The sequence below is a fragment of the Cyprinus carpio genome, chromosome A7 (genome assembly GCF_018340385.1).
Source record: "Cyprinus carpio isolate SPL01 chromosome A7, ASM1834038v1, whole genome shotgun sequence".
NCBI classification, from domain to species: Eukaryota; Metazoa; Chordata; class Actinopteri; order Cypriniformes; family Cyprinidae; genus Cyprinus; species Cyprinus carpio.
The window spans coordinates 24,841,991-24,865,799 of NC_056578.1; the positions used below are offsets into that span (position 1 = coordinate 24,841,991).

The 23,809-nt window shown below is 37.2% G+C and overlaps 1 protein-coding gene across 2 annotated transcripts in view; it reads right to left on the reverse strand.

Moving 5' to 3' along the window:
• The window catches only part of LOC109056304 (vacuolar protein sorting-associated protein 35-like), a 24,290-nt gene continuing 481 nt past the window's right edge, over positions 1 to 23,809 (reverse strand). For both annotated transcript variants that reach the window (XM_019073512.2, XM_042760577.1), the window contains exons 3-18: positions 22,283 to 22,381; positions 20,445 to 20,541; positions 20,150 to 20,273; positions 16,454 to 16,636; positions 15,180 to 15,393; positions 13,187 to 13,270; positions 12,927 to 13,036; positions 12,421 to 12,517; positions 12,178 to 12,326; positions 10,596 to 10,803; positions 8,529 to 8,684; positions 8,036 to 8,158; positions 6,651 to 6,830; positions 6,186 to 6,425; positions 3,900 to 4,043; positions 1 to 1,072 (exon numbers count right to left, since the gene is read on the reverse strand). In XM_019073512.2, the coding sequence (XP_018929057.2) occupies positions 893 to 1,072; positions 3,900 to 4,043; positions 6,186 to 6,425; positions 6,651 to 6,830; positions 8,036 to 8,158; positions 8,529 to 8,684; positions 10,596 to 10,803; positions 12,178 to 12,326; positions 12,421 to 12,517; positions 12,927 to 13,036; positions 13,187 to 13,270; positions 15,180 to 15,393; positions 16,454 to 16,636; positions 20,150 to 20,273; positions 20,445 to 20,541; positions 22,283 to 22,381 (2,388 nt within the window). In that variant the 3' untranslated portion in view covers positions 1 to 892. The remainder of the gene's footprint in view (positions 1,073 to 3,899; positions 4,044 to 6,185; positions 6,426 to 6,650; positions 6,831 to 8,035; positions 8,159 to 8,528; positions 8,685 to 10,595; positions 10,804 to 12,177; positions 12,327 to 12,420; positions 12,518 to 12,926; positions 13,037 to 13,186; positions 13,271 to 15,179; positions 15,394 to 16,453; positions 16,637 to 20,149; positions 20,274 to 20,444; positions 20,542 to 22,282; positions 22,382 to 23,809) is intronic.

The window sequence follows — 23,809 nt, forward strand, 5'->3', positions numbered from 1 at the left end:
TTGTTTTCATAACGACTTTAATAATATTAAAATCACACTTCAACAGGCATGTGGGGTTAATATCTTTTTCTTTTTCTTTTATTTGTGCAAATGCCATGAAATCAATGATATTTTGTTGTAACTGATTTACAATTAGATTATACATACAGTATAAGAGGGAGGGGGAATCATAATTCAAAAAAAGGAAACAAGCTGCAAGAGAAGGCTTCTGACATTGTTTCAATTCACAGCCACAGCTACTCATTCATAAACAGAGTCTATACACGTTCACCCATTCCACATATTAGTCAACAAAACGTCTCACTCCACCAAAGTGTCTGCCGTAAAGTAAAAAGGTGAGAAACAAGACTGTTCATTAGTTACACAAATGTCTTTAATTCAGCATGGTGTTTAAAATATTAATGCTGAAAAAACAAAGTAGAATCAAGTGTAGGTCCTCAAAATAAAGACTTTAACAATGCATGGCTGGCTGGAGGGGCTAGAAAGTGGTGTAGCCACACTAAAACTTGTTTTTTTTCTCTCTCTAATCTCTCTCTCTCCCTCTCATACATATATATAGTTTTATTCTTGCTCATTTGTATGGCAACAATAGTATCAAGAGGGAATGGTAGTCTGAAGGAAGCGCAGAGCAGGAGTGCAGTGTATACATGGTTTTCTAAGGACTTCACCAGGAAACGCCTCACGAAATGAGAAAAAGAAAGAGGAGAGTAAAACAGGCAGAGGACATAAACAACAGACAGAAAGTATGAGCAGTAAGAGGAATGGGTAGAGAGGCAGATGGGTTTGGCTTCGTTTTTCCCCTGGCTGGAATACCCTGGTGTGCACATGTGATCATATACATATATCTCTCTATGCGTGTGTACACAAATATAAATGTAAATGCGTGAGGCTCCTACAGCACCAACCCCTCGTAAGCAGGTCCCTCAGACTCGGGCGACTCTCTCTGCAGACGCAGGTGCTCCAGTGTGTTGTGGAAGTGTTTGTTAATCTGCTCCGTCTCCTCGCTGGCCTCCAGGTTCGGGAGATCCTCACGGATCTTCTGGATCAGCTGATTCAGAACTTGGACTGTCACCTGCAAAGCAAACATGCAAAGGTTGAGTAATCCAGACTGATCTGGATTTATGCAATTTAAAGTGAGAGAGAAAGAAAGCAATGAACAAAGACAGTGTTGAAGAGTTTTTCTTAGTAGCAAAGAGTGAAATCTTAAATACCTGTGATTAGATTATGTTTACTGACAATAATAATCACGTTTGCACCTATATTTCTAAAACGGAGATTTAGCTAGGAAAGATATATCAGTACCAAACTGGTTATTGTGTAGTGCACCATAAAAAAAATGGCAAGAAATGTCTTTCTATTAAGTTGTCCTCATGGGCTGAAAGAAAAAAAAAAATACAGTATATAAAAAAGCAAACACTGTGGTCATATTCTTGAACAAATTAGTCTTATGAGCTGGTTCTATTTATATTGAATTAAAAACATACAGCGAGACCAGTGTAGACCGATTCACAAACAAATGACACTTAGGACTCAGTTCTAATGAAGTTAAGAGGAGTTACTAACTCACTCATGTTATTATTTTCAATGATGCTGGAATCAAAATGACAATGAGACTTTAACGATGCATGACTGCTCAAAGATTTGGGATCAGTAAGATCCATTTCAAATAAATGCAGTTCTTTTGAACTTTATATTTATCAAAGAATCCTTAAAAAAATGCATCATGGTTTCCACAAAAATATATAGCAGCACAACTGTTTTCAAGCTTGATAATAATAATGAATGTTTCTTGAACACCAAATCAGCATATTAGAATGATTTGTGACACTGAAGTTCAGATTTGCCATTACAGGAATAAATTACATTTTAAAATACATTCAAATTGAAAAGAGTTATTTGAAATTGTATTATTTCACAGTATTACTGTATTTTTGGATGAAACGCAGCATTTGTGAGCATAAGAGACTTCTTTCAAAAACATAAAAAATTACTGACTCCAAACTCTGACAGAAAAATGAAGGACGTAAACAAAATTCCACAGGAAAAGAAGAAACAGAAAAGTTGCAGTATAGACAGTTCTGTTGATTATAATAGCTGTGCTTATCTTGTTTCTATAAATGTGAGCGATCTCACTTGCAGTGCAGACATGGTGCAAAAACTGTGCCAGGCACTGAAAACACACGGAGCTATTTATTCAGACACGAGACGACGAGCATCTCAGGTAAATTCACACACCCACACAATCACACACTCAAGAGACACCAGTGTTACATTAACACAAAAATAACTTTGGTGTCAAAAACTATTGATTTGAGGCAATTTGATTTGATTAATGCATTTGATTTCTGTCACTTTATTGTATACAATCAAAGAAAATAAATTTTGGTTTTGACTACGCAGAATCCAGTCATAAACACGGAATTCACCGTTTAATGCGGAATTTCATGGAATATGTCAAATTTTGAATGAATTAATCAAAAGTAGTTCATTACACTTAAAACAAATCATGATATGGAGTAGTAACTGTAAATATTATGCCGCAAAAGTCGATTTAAAATATGAATCCTGCATGTCTCTGTTAAAGAATGGCGCAGGTGCTCGGTTTCATTTACTGCACACATACTGAAGCGGTCGTGACGATCGAGGAGACTTTAGCGTCTGCCCTCTCACTAAATGATGACGCAAACACATAAACAACATCTCTAGAACTGCTCTGAGAGTGTTTGAGTAAAACTAGCGTCATATCACATACACAGAACTGTAAAGGTATTCACGGCAACCCGTCAAAATAAAAGTCTGGTTTTATTTGAAGACATTGTGTCTATTACTCTTTTTTTTAGTAGAATGTACATAGCCTACTCTAGTAAAATTAAACAAACATTATTTTTTAAAGGGATCCTATTATGCTTTTTCACTTTTTAAACTTTAGTTAGTCTGTAATGTTGCTCTTTGAGCATAAAAAAAGATCTGCAAAGTTACAAAGCTCAAAGTCCAATTCAAAATCACAACACAGACTGGCCCAGCTAACCAATCACAGCACATTTTGTATTTCAGAAGGCGGGCCTTTATTTGATACAGGAACTATTCCAGCCGTTCATGCCAGAGATATTGTAATAATGTAAAATATGTGAAAAAATAATGTGTTTTTCGAACAACCTGAGAGCCTGTTCTAGTACACCCCCAAAACAAAATCAAGACCTTGAAAAAGAGCATAATAGGACCCCTTTAAGGAATAATCCCACAACATTTCTTCCAGGTTTGAATTTTAATAGTAAAACAATGTTTGCTTAATTTTCAGTAATGAAAAGATAAATTAAATTAATGTTTTATGCCTTCATTTGATAACCAGAAAAATCGAAATACACAACAGAATTTCTGAGGGAAACAAGATTTCATAAGGCTACTTTAAGAAAAAATGTATGTAGGAATTTAGGAAAAAATTTAACTGATTTCATATGGCCCTTTATATCCACATTTAAAGAGGCCCTTATTCTTGGATGAAGCTCAGATGTCAAGAGCGACCTCAATAATAAGTCCAACAACTGATGGGCACAACTTGACATTGACTGCGTGCATGTTTGTCTGTGCTTCCTCTTAGTCCTAGCTGCCCTGTGCCCCCGATGTGCTCCAGCAATTCCTGACTCAATCTCCCCCAAATTGAACATGGATACAGATGCTTCCTCTCAGATAAGTGCAAGTAAGGTATAATCTAGCGCTGCTTGCACCAGACAAAAATGTGGAGCACGGAGAGGGAAAGTGAGAATGAGTGAGAGACGAGAGATCAGAGGAGAGACACAGCAAGACAACAGGTTAAAGGAGAGTGAGTAATAAGAGATATAATAGAGTGGAGAAGAATGAGAGGTGAACGATCAAGAGTGAAAGAGCATCTGTGGTCATACCGCATCATTCTCTCGCTCATAGAAGCAGATGTATCTGTTGAGGATCTCGATGAAGAGCTGAACTTGCAAGGACGGGTCCATGCACTGGTTAGCGATCTTCAGAGCCTTCTTCAAGCATTCCATCACCCTCCGCCCATCACGGATCTGACAACAGAGAAAAATCAACCCTGATTTCAGTTATGACAGCCTCAAATTATTCCATTTTATCTTGGCAAAAGCCACTTAAGTCAGCTCCACGTTTCAGCGTATGGGGTTATGAACTGGATTGGGGAAACTCTGTTGTTAGGGGCAACACATACCTCCCAGGAACATGCTGTGGAGCCGAGAGAAGGAAAACAGCATGATCCTGTTCCTCCAAATGCATTCATGAGTCACAACAACATTGTCTATCGATCCTTAATAAAAGAAAATAAATGAAATTGCCAAATCAGGTCCCCTGTATTTAGTGCCATTTCAAGGGGAGCTGATGTATTCTTATTGATCACTGCAAATGAGAAGGTCACTTACAATGCACTATGCACTCTAGAGCAAAGAAATGACACATGCTGAATACATACACATTTGACAATCTGCTCACGTCATGCGGTCATAAAATATATTTACAGTAGATATTTTACTAAATAAAATATACTTCATGCTGCATTTATTACACTCAGAGTGTTGTCCCTTTAACAAAAAACATAGTCATTAATTGCTAATAAAAAAAGATATCAATCTGCACAGAGATAAACACGACTTTTGAGAAACAGCATTCAAATTTTGTACACCAGCGCAAAATAAAGACTGTTAAAGAGGCTGTTTTATTTTACATAGATCAGGTCACACCCTCATGATCTTGGCCATGCTGATATATATGTCGATATACAGTATTATTGGCCAATAAATGTCAGAATCATAATTTTTATTTTGACAGTGCTGAGAACTCAGTGGCTAAGCACAGAATTTTCCCTCTTTATTAGCTTACTGTTTTTGGTTAAAAGCTCTGTCTAATCATTAAAAGGCAAAGCTTTCATATACTGCCTGCATTTCGCAATTATGGATTTTAAACAAGTCTTTGAATATGTAATGGAAATTAATGCCACAAACCTCGCAAAGTGACCGTATGTATCAGCACGTGTGCAGTACAGTCTAAATAAAATGAGTAGGCCTGGAAAAATTAAATATCCGAGGAAGCAGCTCTTTATAGAGTGATAAAACAAACCATGACATCCTGCAGCACTCTTAAAGGAAGGATAAATACTAAGTATAAAAATGAACACATGGCGCTTGCCAGGTGCTGGCCACGTATCAACACACAAAAAATGACAACTGAATCTAAGAATGTCTATTATATGTAATGGATGCATGTGCTATGAGTGCAAAATACCCCCCTACTGCTAGGGATACTAGTAACAACTAGTAACTAGTAGTATGGGATAAATTAATATCATGTAATGAGTTACAACTGCTGCAGATGTGTTTTATTTACAACTACACACAAATAAAATCTAAATCTTGAGAAACAACTAAACACTGCAGCAGTTTAACACAAGTAACAATCTTCTGTAACTGAACTGAAAACCTTAATTTTCATGAGATACACCTGCATTTTGGGAGTGAGCTTAAAAAGCTGAGTGCAGTGCGAAACATTCACACTTCTCTATGAGAGGTCAAGACACACAAGCAGATAGAACGACATTCTGAACAAACTGTCTACAGCCTGCACACATTGCTGCTTCACTGGCAGATTCATTTATCATTAAGAGCAATTTACCCATAATTCTCACCTCAATACAAATGACTCATAAGAACATCTTTCCACCTACAGCTTCTTGACAACGGAAAAAAAGAAAAGCTTCCGAAATGACAGCAAATACCTGAATATTCGATTGCACTGACATTTTGATTTTCATATCTGAAATAGCATGTTTCATTGCCAAAACACCCACAATAACTTTGTGATCACAAATAAAACCACTTGAAAATTGAAAATGAGATGCGTATGACATGCATTCACCAAAATTTGGACATTTAGATTCTGTTTGACCAAAATATAACAGGGTTATGAATGAATAAACATAGCACCACTGATTTTTTTTTTTTTACTCATGAGCATTATGTGGCAATTCATGGTGAGACCATAACTTTGTTCAAGACTATTCAATGTGACTTACATAACCTGCAATCCAATTACAACTCAAGGTTAGTCTAATTCACAGTCACAAAGGAACAACTAATTCTAGAAATGAGATTTTTCTCAAAGCCAGATTTCATTGGTCTTTTAAACTGCAGAAACCATATACCAACCTCTTCTCCATCCTTTTCAGTGTTGCGTCCTGACCAGAAAAGGTGGGCACAAATGCTGACCGCACGGCACTGGTCGGGTTTCTTCAGCAGTTTGGAGGCAGCCAGTGCACACTGGGTACGCAGGGGCTCATGGTTCTCTTCGCTAAAGCACCGCGTGCGCTCAAACGTGCCAATGATCAGCGTAATGGCGGCCAGCTGAGCCTTGGAGTCACTTATCTCATCTTCATACAGTGAGAACGCCTTGGGACACACACATGCAAAAAATTAAATGGCATTTTAGAAATAAGGTGTTGGGTGTGAGAGTGAGTGAATGCAAACCAATATTTTTCTGATCAAGTCTTGCTCTCAGGCTATTACTGTATCATTGTGAATAGTGATGAAAATGAGAGGCAAGGATAAAGAATCCAAACATGTTACCCATCTTAATAGTGACCTATTAGGCATTTAATCAAAATGCTTCTCTACCTGAGACATGAACTCGTAGGCAACAGTTTCATGGTTTTCAAAGCCAATCTCTCCAGCCGCCAGAGCCCCCTGGAGGAAGAGCCTCAGGGGTAATTCTGCCAGCTCTGCTTTGATCAGAGCACTGATGGTCTGATGGGCGAATGAGAAAATCTTCTGACATTTCTTTTCCCATTTATCATCCTGGAAGAGAAAGATTGACACATATATATATATAAAAAGTCTCTTCTATTATAAACTGCGATTCTAATGCGGGTGCATTTCATAAGTGTGAAGGTACGAGACAGATGAGGCTTCTGCAGGCGTACTTCCGTGAGAAAGGAAAGGAGCACTTTCACTTCCAAACTATGGATGCCAAATGAAAACCTTTAAAGGCTTTTCTAAGAATTCTATGAAGGAATGCTTCTTACTATTTCCATAAATTACAGTAAATTAGAGTTAATTTAATGACAGTTATAATTTGTATAGTTCCTGTACACAATAGATGGCCTGCTGACCTCTTGGCTAACCGACCAACCATATGGATTACAGCATTCGAGTTATAGAATTTCACAGATTTTTTTTTCTTATCTTTTATACCGGTGTGTAATTACACAGTAGCTTTGGTACAAAATCTAGTGAGCTGCCAATCTAAATGTAGAAATGAGCTGAAAACTGAAACACTAAATGTTTAATTCTGTATCATACTGAAAAAAACAGTTCCATCTAATTAGAAGTGGACTTTTTTTATTTTTTTTAAATATTGCAGGGGTTATTGGAATCCAATAAGTATGCTTGGAGATCCAAAGAAATATTGTGAGAAAAAAATAAATAAAATTCTTAGGGCTGTTCACTATATATGTAAAATGCAAGACTATTACTGAATTTATAAATGCTACCACATTTTTTATTTCAAAGTTTTGTTCTGGTCAGAAATCTTGACCTTACAAATTTTATTTAATTCAACTGAATCAAAGTATATTCCCTCTTCAATTAAATAAAAAGTAAATCTGTAAAAACTAAATATTTAATCATTTGTTTTAGTACGACAACAATATAAAAGAATAAGAACCTTCTTGTCTGCTTGTCATGGTTAATATTGTTCTCACAGTACAAATGCATCTCTATTCAAGAGAATATATAGCTGCTGTTATATTTTTAGTAAGGGGATCATAGTATTTGGGAGTTCTGGGCATAAAAAGTTTGAAAACCCCTTCTCTACTGGAGCGCTATTGCAAACGCACGTGTTCACCAACAGAGTTGCTGCCCAAACGCTTCAAATCCTTTTTTTATGATGGTCCATTTCGTTTAACATGCTGCCTCTAAATGTTGCAATGTAGAGAGAAGAAATCACTTTGAGGTAATGACACGGAAGAGTAGGATGATTTGTGGTTAAAAGTGGGACATACTGAGGAGGAGTTCTCTTTGTAACGGAAGGCCAGTTGATAAGCAGCGAACACCAGCGGGGGAAGAGTGTGTCGAATTCTCTGGTTCCCCCCAGCACCAAAGTGTTTCCTGGCAGTGTTTAAAATCTGTGGGAGGCACAAAAAACAAAAACAAAAAAAGGAGATGACTCAATTTGAATATTTCATTATGCAGCATGATGACCTCATCAGCTGATTGAATGAGGAATAAAACGTTCACTAGGAGTTAATTAGAGCAGTTCTGGCTGACGTCAAACAATCATGACATTTCAGTCATTTGTTTATGTTCCAACAAGGGGATTATTTCTCCTTAGGATCCAGTGCTTGTGAAATGATCAAAGAAACATGCTGTACTTCCCCCACAAATAAAGAGCACTTTAACTGCAGTGCATTTTATAGATTTCTCTGAGTGAAGTGTAACAAAGCTTTGCTCTGTCATATGTTGAAAGGAGAGGGTACGAGAGGAAAGAACGTGTACCAGATACTGCTGGTCAGGGTCGTCTGAATGTAGCAGATGAATGAAGCGGCCCACTAGGCTCTGTTCATCTGTAAAGTCCTCTGGGTCAGGATCCTCAGCAGGCTGATCTGGCTGGTCCTGGATCAGCGTCGACACTAGGTTCAGGATCGCATCAACCTGCAAGGAAAGAGCCATGAAATCATGTCTGGAAAGCAGGAGGCAAATAGTTAAGACAGAGCAAAAGTATACAGAAGAATGCTATTAGGTGCTCCTAAAATACACCAAAAGTGACTTAAAGAATCTGTAAAGACATCTGAATTCAGGTGAGATTATGTAAATATGATTAGATGTATTATAATCAAATAATATAATAAATTTGAGTGTACTAAGAGAGTACAAATGAATAAAAATTCATCACCACTGTTACTCTATCCAACAAAAACCACCCAAAAAACAAAATGTTTAATACTCCAGAGGTTAAAAACCCTCTTATCAACTGGGTATCATCTAAGGCTACGTTTACACTAGTGCGTTTTTGTTTTAAAATGAAAATGATCCTCATCTACACTTGCGTTTTCACTGCGTTTTTAGAAACGATCTCCGTCCACACTACACAACCGAAAATGCAGGTCACATGACCATTCATTCAGGTACAACAATGGGCATGATGTCATTGTTTACATTGTCATCAAGGATACACAGAGCAGAATGTGGGCAGCCACACCATCGTTTTCAAAAGTCTCAGTTTTGATCGGTTTACACTGAAACAAAACCCTGGAGTTTTCAAACTAAAACAGGGTCTGCAGCGTTTTCAAAAGTCTCTGTTTTCGAGGGTCGAAAACCCCTGAGTAGTGTAAACTACAGGCATAACCGTAGCAAAAGTTATGCACTTTAAAATGAAAATGCACTAGTGTAAACGTAGCCCAATGATCTAGAGGCCACTCTCGCTATAGTAAGGTTACTCTGAACAAGAATGTGGTGCTCTATTGAAATTCAAGAGGAATGCCTAATATTTGACAAAGGAACATGTGGATGAGCCAGAGGCTATTGGAAGAATGCATTATGGATAAAAGAGATTAATATTTGGCAAAAACTAAACACTGCATTAACTCAGTATAAATGTTGTGGAAGGACCTGAAGAGAGCGGACTTTGATGAGGATATCAATGTGCAGTACCATTCAAAGGTTTGGGGTCAGCAAGATTTTTTTCTAAGAAATTAACATTTTCAGGGGTCGTTCACATGTTGTGCCTAAAATGCGTGGAAAACGCTAGCCGCGATGCTTTCTCCTTTTTTCCAAAGTGTGTGGCGTCTGCCGTTGCTAAGCAACCATGACCTGCACTCTCCAAGACGGTGCAGAAGTTTCAGTGAAGAATAAATGGATTTCCAGCACTGAAAATCGCTTGCAGTAGCTCTCCTACTAGATTAATCCTAAATGTATTTAAACATGGCTTTCCCTGTACAGCTATGATCAGCTGTGCCTCCATCCTGGATGAGCTTTTAATGTTGTTACGGAAAGGGTGAAGGTAATTGGTTGGTTCTTGTCACGTGACTTGAGGTGTGCTAGCAGCATTCTGATAAGTTGAGATGTTCTTATCTCGTTACGGCGTAGACACACCTGGAAAAAACGAGCGCATCGCGACCATGCCGCTCTCTATTTGCACGCGTGCCTCACGTCTACATTTGAATGACGAACTTGAGGACGCAAAAGATGGGATATGTGAACAACCCCTTACTTAGCAAGGGTGCATTAAATTTATCAAAAGTGACAGTAAAGACACTAGCAATCTTACAAAGATTTCTAGTTTAAATAAATGCTGTTCTTTAGAAATTTTCATTCATTAATGAATTGTAAAAAACATGCATCACAGTTTCCATAAAAATTTTAAGCAGCACACTTGTTTTCAACATTAATAACATACACAAAACAATGTTACGGTCCCCAAACCTTTGTATGGCAATTACATTCAATGTAATTTACTGTACCAAGAGATACAAGACTCTCAAACTTTCCACTGTACTGGGATTTCACTGGAGACATGCAAAAACATCATCAGCCTGACCATTCAGTACTGTATATGATATAAACCTGATCTTGGGTCACTATGGTGGTGTTGTAGTCCAGAATGTTGCTCAGCACGTAGCAGCTCATACTTTTGCGTGACTCATAATCGAAGTACTCAAACAGTGGTGGAAAATGCTTGAGCTGGAGTACGGTGAGGATGTTATTGTACGTGTCCACGGGAATCTTTAGCAGCCTGGTCAACTCCTTAGACACTGCACTGCTGGTGGCAATGCTGCAAAATCAAAATCAAACAGTCACAAACAAAACAGGTATACTGATGTTGTAATGAGTGACCTTACTTCTGTGGCCCTATGTATTTTAAAAGACATGTGGTTTGTATAGCTATGTGCCAAATTTACACCAAGATGTTGAAGGCAGTGAAACAATTCATACATAAAAACAAATCCAGCATTTACAGATCTTCCAATCATCTTAAATAGTAAGATTTGAGGTATGACACCAAAAATCATTACCATAATGTGTGCTGAAGTGGCAGCTAGTCACAAATATCAGCCGTTAGCATGACTGGCCTGTGCTATGATCAGTCACTCAATGTGATTGCAAACAGTGAGTCATCATGTCTATGTGGCATCCCATCCACCCTCAAAATTGCTAGGTGTCTGGTAGGATTTTAGACGTCAGCAAAGAAACAATCACATTTATTTTTAACACATTAGAAAAAGATGAAAATGCAAACAAAGACAATACAGGAGCCAACTTTTATAGAGACATTTAAATGTAGTATCTGTATGCTCTTCTTTGATCAAAAAATGAAGTGCTTACTGTAACAACATGTGTTATTGTATTCTATTAATATTTCTTAACAAATCTGGTTTGAGGAACACTAAAATCATACTGCAAGATTTCTGCCTGAAGCACAATGCACAGACCCTATTCAAACTTTGTCAAAACTTTCTGTTATGCCTTAGGTACGCTGTTTTGTCAGTCTCCCACTGACTTGCACCCTGTCGACATGAAACGTGGGCACACCGCAAAAGCTTGAGTGTGTCTACACTGCCAGCGTCAAAGCAGCACGTCATCTCAGAAAGATCACTAACACAGACCAACAAGGTTCAACTGGATGCTCAAGAGAAAATGGGTGAATAACTATTTAGGCTACAAAATCCATTGGAATATAACAGATTTATATTAGAATAAATACAGTATTATTATTTTTATATTAGCATTTATTAAACTGTGTATACATATGTTTCCACACAAACTATAATTATAAATATTAGACCAGAAAAAGAGTGGGTCTGGTTAAAAAGTCATCTAAACAAAATTTTTAACTTTTAACCAGACATTACATTCCAATACCTTCAGATGGTCTAGTTTTCTTTGAATTTATTCATTCATTTATAAGCACCTACACAGTGACTATTAATGGGGTGCAACAACTCATAGATTAGGATCAGCATACTAGTTTAAAAGGTTACGTAGTTATTATAGGCATGATCTGAAATTAAGCACTCAAATCCTCCAGCAAGTAAAAGCCTAAGGATCTTTCAGCAACACATTTAGAGTGCTAAAGAGTGTGGGTGTTGCTTTGACCATGTTCTGATCTGCCGAATGGTGTGAGAAAAACATTGTAACTAATACTCACTGCTCCAGGTTGAGTTTGTTGAAAATCTCCACAGTACTTCCCAACACTTTATCCACATAGTCCACACGCTCAGGATAGCACTTCATAGCCAGATTAATGAGGGACACTTGGAGCGAAACAATGTCTTCAGATGGCATATCCTGACGAGACTGACAAGAAAGAAAAAATAAAGATGGCAACATTAAAAATCGGAGTTAGTGATTTTCACTAATATTTCAATAAAGACACCACGTGATATTATACCTGTATGACTGTTGCCACTTGCTGTGAGAAAATATCAAATAGCTTGATGTCAGCAGGGATTCCAGGTCCATCTTCTCTGTGAGCAAACAAGGCCAATCTGTGGGAAGAGACCACAATCGAATAAGACTCAATATACAGCCCTGAAAGGTTAAGTTCCACTAAAATTTATGAATTTCTTCAGTTTCACTTTATTTTAAAATGCCCTTGTTACACAGTAATAATACATTTATGTACTGAGTAATATTAATTAACTACATGTACTTACGGTTAGGGTAAGGATGGGGGTTTGTTTTAGTGTTAATTGCATGCAATAATGTATAATTTAGGTCTTTAGTAAGTCTATAGTAAGTACATGAAATGTGTAACAAGCACTGTAAAATAAAGATTGTAAATAACATTTCTTCGTGTTATATAACCAAGTGGCATTTATTTGAAAGAAAGACACAGTATGTAAATAACAGATCTCTCTCCGAGCTGAACAGTGAATAATTGGAACAACAAGCTACCTGTCAATAAGGGCAATGATGATGTTCTTGACATTCACATTTTGGTGCAAATCAGCACAGGAGCGAAGGAACAGGTTCAGCGTCTGCAGGTGGAACTCATCCGGAAAGACCTGCAGAGAAAGAAAGTGCAGACAAAATTGTGAGGGAATTAGCTATAACATGCACACGGCGACTATTTCAAATAATTGGGGAAAATGGGGAGCAAGTCTCCTAAAGTCAGGTACAACAGGATGATGAGTGAAGTTGGGGTATTTCTGTACCTGTATGATGCACTCCATGAGGTATTCCTGTGCTAGAGAGTCTCTACAGTTCACCACCTGCTCCAAGACCCCAGACAACACGACCTGTGGGGAGACGACATATATTTACCGCATGTCTCGTTAGTACTTTGCAAACAAGATATCTGCAAATCACAGCACAATTCTACAAATTTCTGCCCACAGTATATGCTGCTTTAAAACCAATATACATTAAAAACAGTTCTTGATGTGGTGTATACTAATAATAAATAATAATATGTTTAATTCATATAGCGCCTTTCCCAGGCTCAAGGACGCTTTACAAGGTACACCAAATACTGATTACAAAGTAACAATGAAGTGGGCATTGGACATTTGCCCTATCCAGTCACAGATAATGCAGTTGCATATGAGACAAATTGAGTAGTAATCATAATAATCATACACATGGGACAAATACACAATGTTATTTGGTGTTAGTGTTGATTAAACAAGAATGTTTTAAGCTTTAATTTAACATTGCTAAAAAAGTTAATTGTTCTGAGTGCCAAGGGGAGCGAGTTCCAGAGTTTGGGTGCCATGACAGAAAAAGACCTGCCGTCCATTGATGATAAGCTGAACCTAGGCACACAGAGAAGTTCTGAACTCGAAGAAGGAATATAGGGAGAGAGTAGGTCAGAAAAAAAAGGAGGGAGCAAGATTATAGAGTGCCTTAAAGGTGAGCAGAAGAATTTTGTATTTCACATGGAAAGACACAGGCAACCAGTGTAGCTTAAACAGAATAGGAGTGATGTGAGCAGATTTTTTGTGGAAGTTAATAGTCTGGCAGTAGAATTTTGAGTGTACTGCAAATGAGAGATGGAGTGAACTGGCCAAAAAAAATAAAAAAAATGAAGTGAAGGGTCTAACAGTAGCCGATGGAAAAATAGAAGAAGCGTTTAGGGTCTGTATAAGTCTTTTATGCGTTTAAGTCTGTTATGCTCACCAAGGCTGCATTTATGATAAAATTATTACAACAGTAATAGTGTGATATATTATTATGATTTAAAATAACTTTATTTTAATATTTCTTTTTTTAAACGTGATTTATTCCTGTGACGGCAAAGCTGAATTTTCAACAGCCACTGCTCTAGTCTTCAGTATCACACGATCCTTCAGAAATCATTCTAACATACTGATTTGGTGTATTAATGTTAACAATTAAACCACTTAATATTTTTGTGGAAACCATGATAGATTTTTTCAAGATTCTTTTATGAATAGAATGTTCAAAAGAACAGCATTCGTTTTGTAACAGAACACTTTTGTAATATTTTAAATGCATTTACTATCATATTTGATCAAATAAAAAAAAATTACAAAAAAAAAAAATATTTCCACAAATGTCTCAAAATGAGAATGGCTGTCTGTTTTACAAACTATTCAAATATAATATGGATAACTTAATAAAATTTTAATGTATTAACTTTTTATTCAGCGATATTTTCCCAATCGTGACACTTGTGGTTCTAAAAATAAGTGCGCATTTAAAAGTAACCTGACCAAGCTTCATGAGTCTATTTGCTGGAGGAATGAATCACAGAATTTTGATTTGGTAATATCAAGCTAAAATTATCATTTACCTCTGGTGAAAAAAAAAAAAAGAACTTAAAAGTACATCAGACAAGCTGTCCCGCAGGCACACTGTTATGCATATGTATGGGTGCTTGAATTTAAAAGTCAAATGAAAACATATTGAGCCTGTCACATTGTTAATTCATGATTGTGAACATGGAGTGTTTAAACAAAAAGCTTTCAAAGGACTATCAAAAGATGCCGTAACCTCTTACGCAGTTGTCGTTTCATCAATGGCTCTTTTACCCAGTGATTTATGCTAAGTGCTAACTTGAGGTTCCCACAAATAAACAGGTAATCAAGGTCAAATCTAACTTCAATGCACCCTTTTAAACCTTTAACAGAGCTTTATGGACTTTGAAGAAAGATCATTTATCTACATTGAAGCACTGAAACGCACCTGTTTGTACTTTTCCACATTGACGCCTTCCAGCTGGCTCAGTCGGACCAGATTGGTCCCTACAAGGATACGCAGCTCTTGCCTCTCCTTCTCTCTCTTTTCTCGGTCCCTACTGTGTCCTTGATGCTGCATTCGCACCCACAATTTATTCATCTCCGCAAAATTCAGCAGTACAAAGTCAATGGAGTCATTAATGTCCCCGGTCATCTCTTCCCTAAATCAAACAAAAGAGTACACTTGTAGTCACTTAATTCTTAGCAGATAACGACATTTGTAGTGATTCATTTTGTCAAAAGCTGTCTAAGCACTGAACATGGGAAAAACAGGCCTTTTCTAGCAATGGATTAAATTGTATTTTGGTCATCATTTAAAGTGGTCATCGGATGCCCATTTTCCACAAGTTGATATGATTCTTTAGGGTCTTAATAAAAAGTCTGTAACATACTTTGGTTTACATTTCTCAAAACACATTTTTTACCCTGTCAAAATCAGCTCTGCAGAAATCAACCCATTTTTGCATGTTGCTTTAAATGCTAATGAGCTCTGTTGACCCCGCCCCTATCTTCTGTGGGGTGACGAACCATCCTCTGAGATACTGTTTTCTTTAGCCGCATTTAACCGTGAAACTAGCTAACTAGCACGTTGTTAGGAACAGCGACTGCAAAGATTCAATAAAAAAAAAAAAAAACCCTTATACTCACTTCTGCTGTAAGTGAAGCTGGATCACGAATGATTCGAGTGAACAAACACATTTAGGTAGATCGGGGGCGCATTCCCTTCACAAACAAAAGTAATCCACTATGTCTTCAGCCGCTCAGATGTCGGGAGTAAATGACGACTGCTATGTTCATTATTACATCCAACAACAGAACACCTTGATCGCTATGGAGCCATTCTGGTCTACATCTGCTCTGGTGGTAAAACAATGGTGGTCTGTGACAGCTCACTCAGGGCAGGTCTAAGGCGAGACGGCACTGTCAATCATCTATCGTGGGAGCAGCCTTCGTCCGTGTGACGTCACAAAGAAAAGAAGCTGAGAACGGCCTGATTTGAAAAACGGAATATTATTTTTTGGGATTAAATAAAAACCACCGGGTGGATTTTTATCATTATAGGGTAGATGTGTACACAACGTGCCAACCCACATTTATGTTCAAACAACATGTAAAAGTGAATTTAGCATCCGATGACCCCTTTAAATTGCTCAGTGTGAGTCACAACACTCTTGAACTACTTGAGGTGCAATCACAGCCATTAGAAACGGAGTGTCGTACTCAGCCTGCTCTCCATCATCAGGCAGGATGTTGCGCGTACACTGCAGCAGGTAGTTCCTGAGGAACAAGCCCCGGAGTGGATGCTGCACACCACGACACATTTCCACTAGGTCCTTTAGTATGTCTTTGCGGGATTGGGGGAAAGAGCGAACGTACACCACTCCGACAGTTATCAACAGGTACCTGAGAAGCCCAAGAGAGAGAAGTTAATGAGCAATATTACTCAACGACCGCAAAAAGTGGAAAAACAAAGGTACCAGATAACTAAAGTACTTGAAGTCAGATCAGAGAACTTCAAAGCTAATTTTATTAAGATTCATAAAATGATGGATGTACTCAAAGCATGAACCCTAGAAGATTTATCTTTTGCAATATAAGCAATTTAAAGTGAAATTAAAGACATGTGCCAGGCTTAATGCAAATTCCACAGTAACGGGCACAAAAGCAACACTTTCTATTCCACGAGCCTTGACTGATTTCAGAGGATTTGAGAAGTTTATTTAGCTACACTCTGGTCTTTGATTTTTGGTGTCCATTAATTAACATTTGGATGTAGTAAGTTTATAATAATTCTGAAACAAACATGTTTAGGAGAATGAAATAAGAAATTTTAATACAAAAAAAAAAAAAAAAAAAAATTAAAACGAGATCATTACATTCAATGAGTGGTGATTAGGGCTGGGAGGTTTTTGTTTTTTTATACAAATCCTGTTGTATTTTTAGCATTTTCTTTTGATGACTTTCAATATTCTCATATGGCTCATACGGATGATTAAGACACTAACCAACCACAGCTGTCGCAAGGCATGTTAGAAACATTCTATACAGGAAATAAAATAGAGTAAAAATGTAGTTGAAATGGTACAGTATATGTTGCATTCATAAATGTTTTCCCATAAATTACTGCATAGTGACTTACATTTAATTAACATGTAACAATGTAGCATGTTCATTCTCATAAACAAAAATAAAATAAAAGTAATCAAAAAAAAAAAAGTTACCCACAAGATCACAATTCCTTCAATGAGAGGCGTAGGCAGAAATGATAGCGGGCACAATGGCATGAAAGCACTGCAGTTGAGTCAAAGAACTAGAGTGCACATTTCACTGCATTTGAGTGGAGGCGCCTTGTGTCGCCCCAGAAGACACTGCCTCTACCAGGCTCCCCAATAAAGGCCAACTCCTGATTCTACAACTTATGGCAATTACTACAAGGCACACTCAAAGGAGTAACCTAGAAATCACTTTATTTCTGTATAAAACCACAGCTGCTATGTGGTAAAAACACTGTCAGTGGCTGTACTTTCTTGCTTCACTTAAGCACTGCTTGTTTATGCCTTACTTTTTCTTCAAACAGATGCACTCCATCAATCTGTTACAGCACACACTTCCTCATTCAAGATAAGCAGGCAACAAAGGAGCTCCACAAAAATCTTTTCAACTGTGCTCTAACTCTCCTCTCAGTTTTTCCTCTCCCAATCCACAGTGCTCAAATTCAATCCATACTCATTTACAAATCTCCCTACCTTTAAGACTGCTTTTCTGAAAGCCAGTATACAACAAATCACAAAAGTGAAATTGTTCCAGTACTTCTTGGGCTAGATTTACTAAACCGGGCAGGCTGCAATCCCATAAAAGTGCAGATGGGAGCAGAAGGTTCTGCGGGTGATCAAATTAAAGAACACAAACACAACCAGCTTCCATTTCCATAATCACCAATGCAACTTATCAAGAGCAGTGCAAATTAGTAACTATAGCAGCCATGTCAAGCACACCCACCCTTTACCAGAATCACAACCCTTTAAAATAATCACATTTTATTGCTTTGCAGCCTGAAATGCAGACGGACACAGTTTTTGTTTTATCCAGCTGTATTTACTCAGCGCAACTATAACATCCAAGTGAAAGATATAGCACCAACATGTCAGAAATTTAAAAAAACAAAAAAAACAAAAACAGAATCAATGAGTTGGAAAAAGGATCACCCGCTTGTGTTGAACCATCTTTTGCTTTAATTACAGCCTTTAGTCTGTTGGGATACAGTATGTCTATTAACTTTGCACATCTAGACTTTGCAATATTTGCGCACTCTTCTTTGCAGAACTGCTCAAATTCAGTTAAGTTTGATGGTGAGTGTTTGTGGACTGCAGTCTTTAAGTCATTGCACAGATTTTCAGTGAGGTTTAAGTCTGGGCTCTGATCAGGCCACGCAAGAACATTCACCTTTTTCTCCTTCAACCACTGTGTGCTCAGTTTTGCTGTGTGCTTTGGGTCATTGTCATGTTGGAAGGTTGATCTTCTTCCCACTGACAACATTCTGGCAGAGGGCAGCAGATTTCCCTCAAGAATTTGGCGGCATTTTGCCCCATCCATTTTTCCTTCCATAACGACAAGTGCTCCAGTCCCTGCTGCAGAGAAACACCCTTATAACAGGACATTACCGACTTCCATGCTTTGCTGGAGGAATGCTGTTACTTGGATTTGATTTCCACCAAACATATTGTCTTGTGTTGATGCCAAATAATTACATTTTTGTCTCATCTGCCTCAGGATCTTCAAGGTGTGTTTTGGCAAAGCTCAGTTGTGGCTGCATGTGGCCTTTGAGGAGTGGCTTTTTTCTTCCAACCCTCCCATACAAGCCACATTTGTGGAGAATTTGTGATATTGTTCACATGCACACAATGACCACTCTTTTGTCATAAATTCCTGCAACTGCTTCAGACTGCTTTTATCCAGTTTGGATTGACGTCCTGATCCAGGGAGGGTCTGTGTTGTACCAAATACCTTCCACTTTTAATAATAGACTTCACTGTGTTTCTAGGCATTGATAAAGCCTTGGAATTTTGCATCCATCTCTTGACTTGTGGCAGTCCACAACTTTATCCCAGAGATCTTTTGACAGGGTCTTGCCACTCATAGTTGATTTTTTTCTTCAGTTGCACTACCAAGGACTGACATGCTCCAGGAAAGCTCTTTTCATGCTGAGCTAATCAAAATGACCACAGCTGATCATAGATGAAAGTAAAATGGCTTTGTGTGCAATTGAGAAGGTGATTAGCTACACCTGATTGAGTTTACAAGTCATTTTTAGGAGGGGGGTGATTCTGTTGTTTTTTTTTCTTCTGACATTTTAAAGGGGGGCGATTCTTTTCTATACCCACTGTAAGGATTCTTCTCCAATAATTTTTTGTTTGAAAGGGAAACTCCTAAAATGCATATGCAATAAGGTCAGCCGCAAATACAACCATGTCCACCCTTTTTCATCCTTCATTTTTCACTGCATGTCTTTAATAAATCCTGAGAGTTTATTTTTTTTAACTGCCATAAGAGGATTTCTGGCCCATTTTCAATAGTATTGATAAAGCGATACCAGCTGAGTTTCTCACTCCATACTCTCCAAAAAGGGAGTTGAAAAACACCACAGTTTGTATTTTAATAAAATAAGTGTATAGTTCATTGCGCTGCATGTTTCAGTGAAGCGTGGCACTGTGTTTATATGCGCAAGGAGCTTGTTTTCAAGAAAGCGAAGTGCGAAGAAATATATGAACAGCGAAAACTGAACAGTGGGTGCAGCATACTCGTGAAATTCTGGATCTTAACAAGATCCCCAAATGGATGCAGACTGCTCTAATGGCATTATTTTATAGTCACAATGTTGGCCAATGTAGAAATGTGAGATTTCCTTAAGATACTTACAGTCTAGGGATGATGTTCCCAGCATACTGAACAAGCTCATAGAGGTCCGCAACCTTGCGGCCTTTGGCAAACTCATCTGTCAAATAGACCTCCAGGTAATGCAGCTCATCTGAGATGGCCATGTCTACAACAAGAATTTAGTACAATAAATAAATGAAAGCTCTACAGATGACATGTACAGCAGCTGTTGAAAGAAAATAACAGCACAGTATACTGTTCTTTAGAAAATTCATAATGTTAATAGTGCAAATGAGTTCTATTCTTTTTAAACACATAATGCAATGGAGACACATACAGAGTTCGTAGTAGCTCTTGGGAGAAAGCATAGAAGTCCTCAACTCCCCCAGCATATTTGAGGCATGTTTCAGTGCATCCATCAGCTTGTTCTTGTCCTGGATTAAGGAAATAAATGTTCATCAACAGAGTAAGGGTTCAGATTTCTAGGGCTGGTCCGAATACCATTTTTTGAGCTTCGGTAGTAATCAACATCGAATATTCAAAGCTTCGGAGGGAGGGGGCTGAACATATTCTACTCTCTAATAAAAGCAGGAATCTCTGTGTGTCTGTCTGTATTTTTATTATGTCGAGAACCATTCATCCAATCGACTTAACGCGTGGCGGGTGTGTTTCTGCGGACCCAAGGGCAATGCAGTGTTGAATTTTGGTGCAATATGTATATGCAACACGTTCAGTCAGAATTAATAAACTTTTAATAAATGACAGCAGTGCGAGCCGGAAGTGGCGTGCCTCATGCTGGCAGGGCTTATATGCTCCGAGAACGGACACTGCACTAGTGATACAAAACACATAGGTCTGTTAATAGCAATACTTTTAATACAAACAAATTCTTATTAGGCTGGGCAACTGTACATTTTTTATGACTGCCATATTTGCAAGTATTTTCCAAGCAAATTAAATGCATGTTTTTATTGTGTAAAATTACTGATTAACATGGCGGATAAGAGAAGTTTTTTTTTTAAACCAACAATATAGCCTACAATAGGCGTACTACTTACAGAACTCATTCAAACTTGATGTGCTGTTGTGGTAGGCCAGTTTCAAATCGCATATTTGGCACAATGCCTCACTCAATTTAAAGTGCTCCCATGCAGCTGAGGTCTTCGGCATTTTTATCTTCTCTTCATGCTCATTTTAACTGGTTAACCAACCGAAAGAATTTTGACCGATTAATAGCCTACAATCAGTTAAATGGTTAAAAAAAGTTTTTTTTTTTTAAACTGAGCAGTATTTTTTTCCCATATGTTTGACTGACTATATTTTATTATGATAATGAACAGTCTGCATTGTCAGTGTAGCAAAGCTTAACTGTGTTCACAATAAAAAACAAATCTTTGTGATTTTGTAAAATAGGATGCTGCTTTCTGCCGTCTATTTCCAGCACAAAAACGAACCGAAACTCTGCACACTATGTCGCACAGTTTTTCTTTTGTTTTCTTAATTTATTATTTAAGAAAAAATATATTTATCGTATATGCCTATATTCATTATATATATATATATATATATATATATATATATATATATATATATATAATATATATATATATATATATATATATATATATATATATATATATATATATATATATATATATATATATATATATATATATATATATAGCCTAGCTTTATTATGTTTTTTTTGTGATGTGATATGAAGACCATGTGAATCCTCATGTTCTGTTGTTTGCTGCTTTTTATGCACGTAAAATTAATCCCAGGGAATCAAATGTTAGTATTTTTAACAGGTGACAGACACTTATCCTTTCTAATCTAATTCAATTCTAATTTAAAATAATCTAGTCAGTAAACGGTTAATAATCGGAGCGATTCACAGTCAAGCCCGAATGAGAACCGTTTCGCGGGGGATGCCAGGTGTTAAAAAAAAAAAAAAAAAAAAAAAAGAATATTAAAATCTCAAAATTTAAAATCGAATGCCAACCCACCGAAGATTATTCGAATAATCGAATATTCTGGTCCAGCCCTACAGATTTCACAATGCAATGTCAATAAAATTGAGTTTGATTTTAATTATTAAAAGCAAGAAGCATAACGCTGCTATGGAAATGAATAATGTTACAGACACTGTAAACCTGCATGTACTTAACTCACCAGACAGCGCTTCATTTGAAAAGACTGAACCTTGACTGCCTGCACAGCTTCATCCAACAGCTTCTCCTGCTCATCCTGGGGCGACGTCTGTGTGGTAGGCTGGAATAAACAGGTGCAGTCAAACAATCAAACTAGAGTCATGTGTCAATCACTTTTAAATTGTTACAAAATGTTTTTGAGTAGTTTCTTTCAACTTCACCTTTTGTATGTCCCAGCAGTTTTTTTTCCCAACTAATTTTAACTAATTTAAAGCATTTAAGGAATTTTTCTTCTTTTTTTTTTTTTTTTTTTTTTACCAAAGTCAAAAGTTTTAGACAGAATGACCCTCCAGTTTTCTATGATTCTTCATAAATCATTCATATATACTAATTTGGTGCTCAAGAAACATCTTATTATCAACATTAAAAACGTTAATAATGTGGAAACTGTCATACATTTGTTGTCAAAACTCTTTGAAGAATAGAAAGTTCAAAAGGGCAGCATTTATTTGACACAGAAGAAATCTTCAACATTAAAAAGGTCTTCACTTTTGATCAATTTAATGCATCCCTGCTGAATGATGAAAAATAAAAACAATTTGCCCTTGCACATATACACTACTGCTCCAAAGTTTAATTCCAAGTGCTGTAGCTAATCACCATTTCTTTTAAAAAATGTTTTTTAATTACATTTCAGCCTAGTGCATTTCGATTAGTTTGTCCTTTTTGCATATTTTAGAAATATGAAGTCACAAAACCACTGTGCATAACTGTAAATGTATTACAAAAATAGTTTAAAATGAAATACAGTGCATGAAGTACAGCACTACAGCGAGAAAGTCATGTGACATTACCAAATATTTTTTTCAATAGAATTCAGTAAACATACATTCAGGAACTTAAACAGTGCCATTATAGTAATCTGTTAATGTGCCTAATAAATACCTGTATTCACGAGATTATCAATGATTATATAGCTATATGAATGCCAGGCCAGGGTGGGGGGGTGACAGACGTATGACGATCTACGTCCACCCCTCCCAAACGACCCATCGTGAGTGTCAGTACCAGACAGTTACACTTCACGTGCAGAATAACAATTTCAGAAGTGTTATGATGAACAGTAAACTTAACAGATGAGCGTCTGCTTTGACCTGCATGAATGAACCCGTGACCAAACACCGTATACTAAAATAATTTCCTTTATTCAGCTATATGTAACGAACATATAAACAAAGCGCTGCGTATAAAAGTATCTCCGATATATGATAACAACGAATAATAATTCTGATATAACATAAACAGAACTGTAAAGAAATAAGGCTAATGCTAACACAATTAGCAGTTCAAGGTAGCTCATTTTGCACAAAACTAGTGGATTGTAATGACAGCTAAACATAATGGCTGTAAGTCTACTAAACCTACATGCCAAGTGACAACCCGCTAGTAGAATATAACAAGACAGGTGAAATAAACAAGAATGATTAAGTGTATGTAACGTTAGGCCTCCGCGTCCCAAACGCTAATGCTAATGCTAACGGCTATCTTC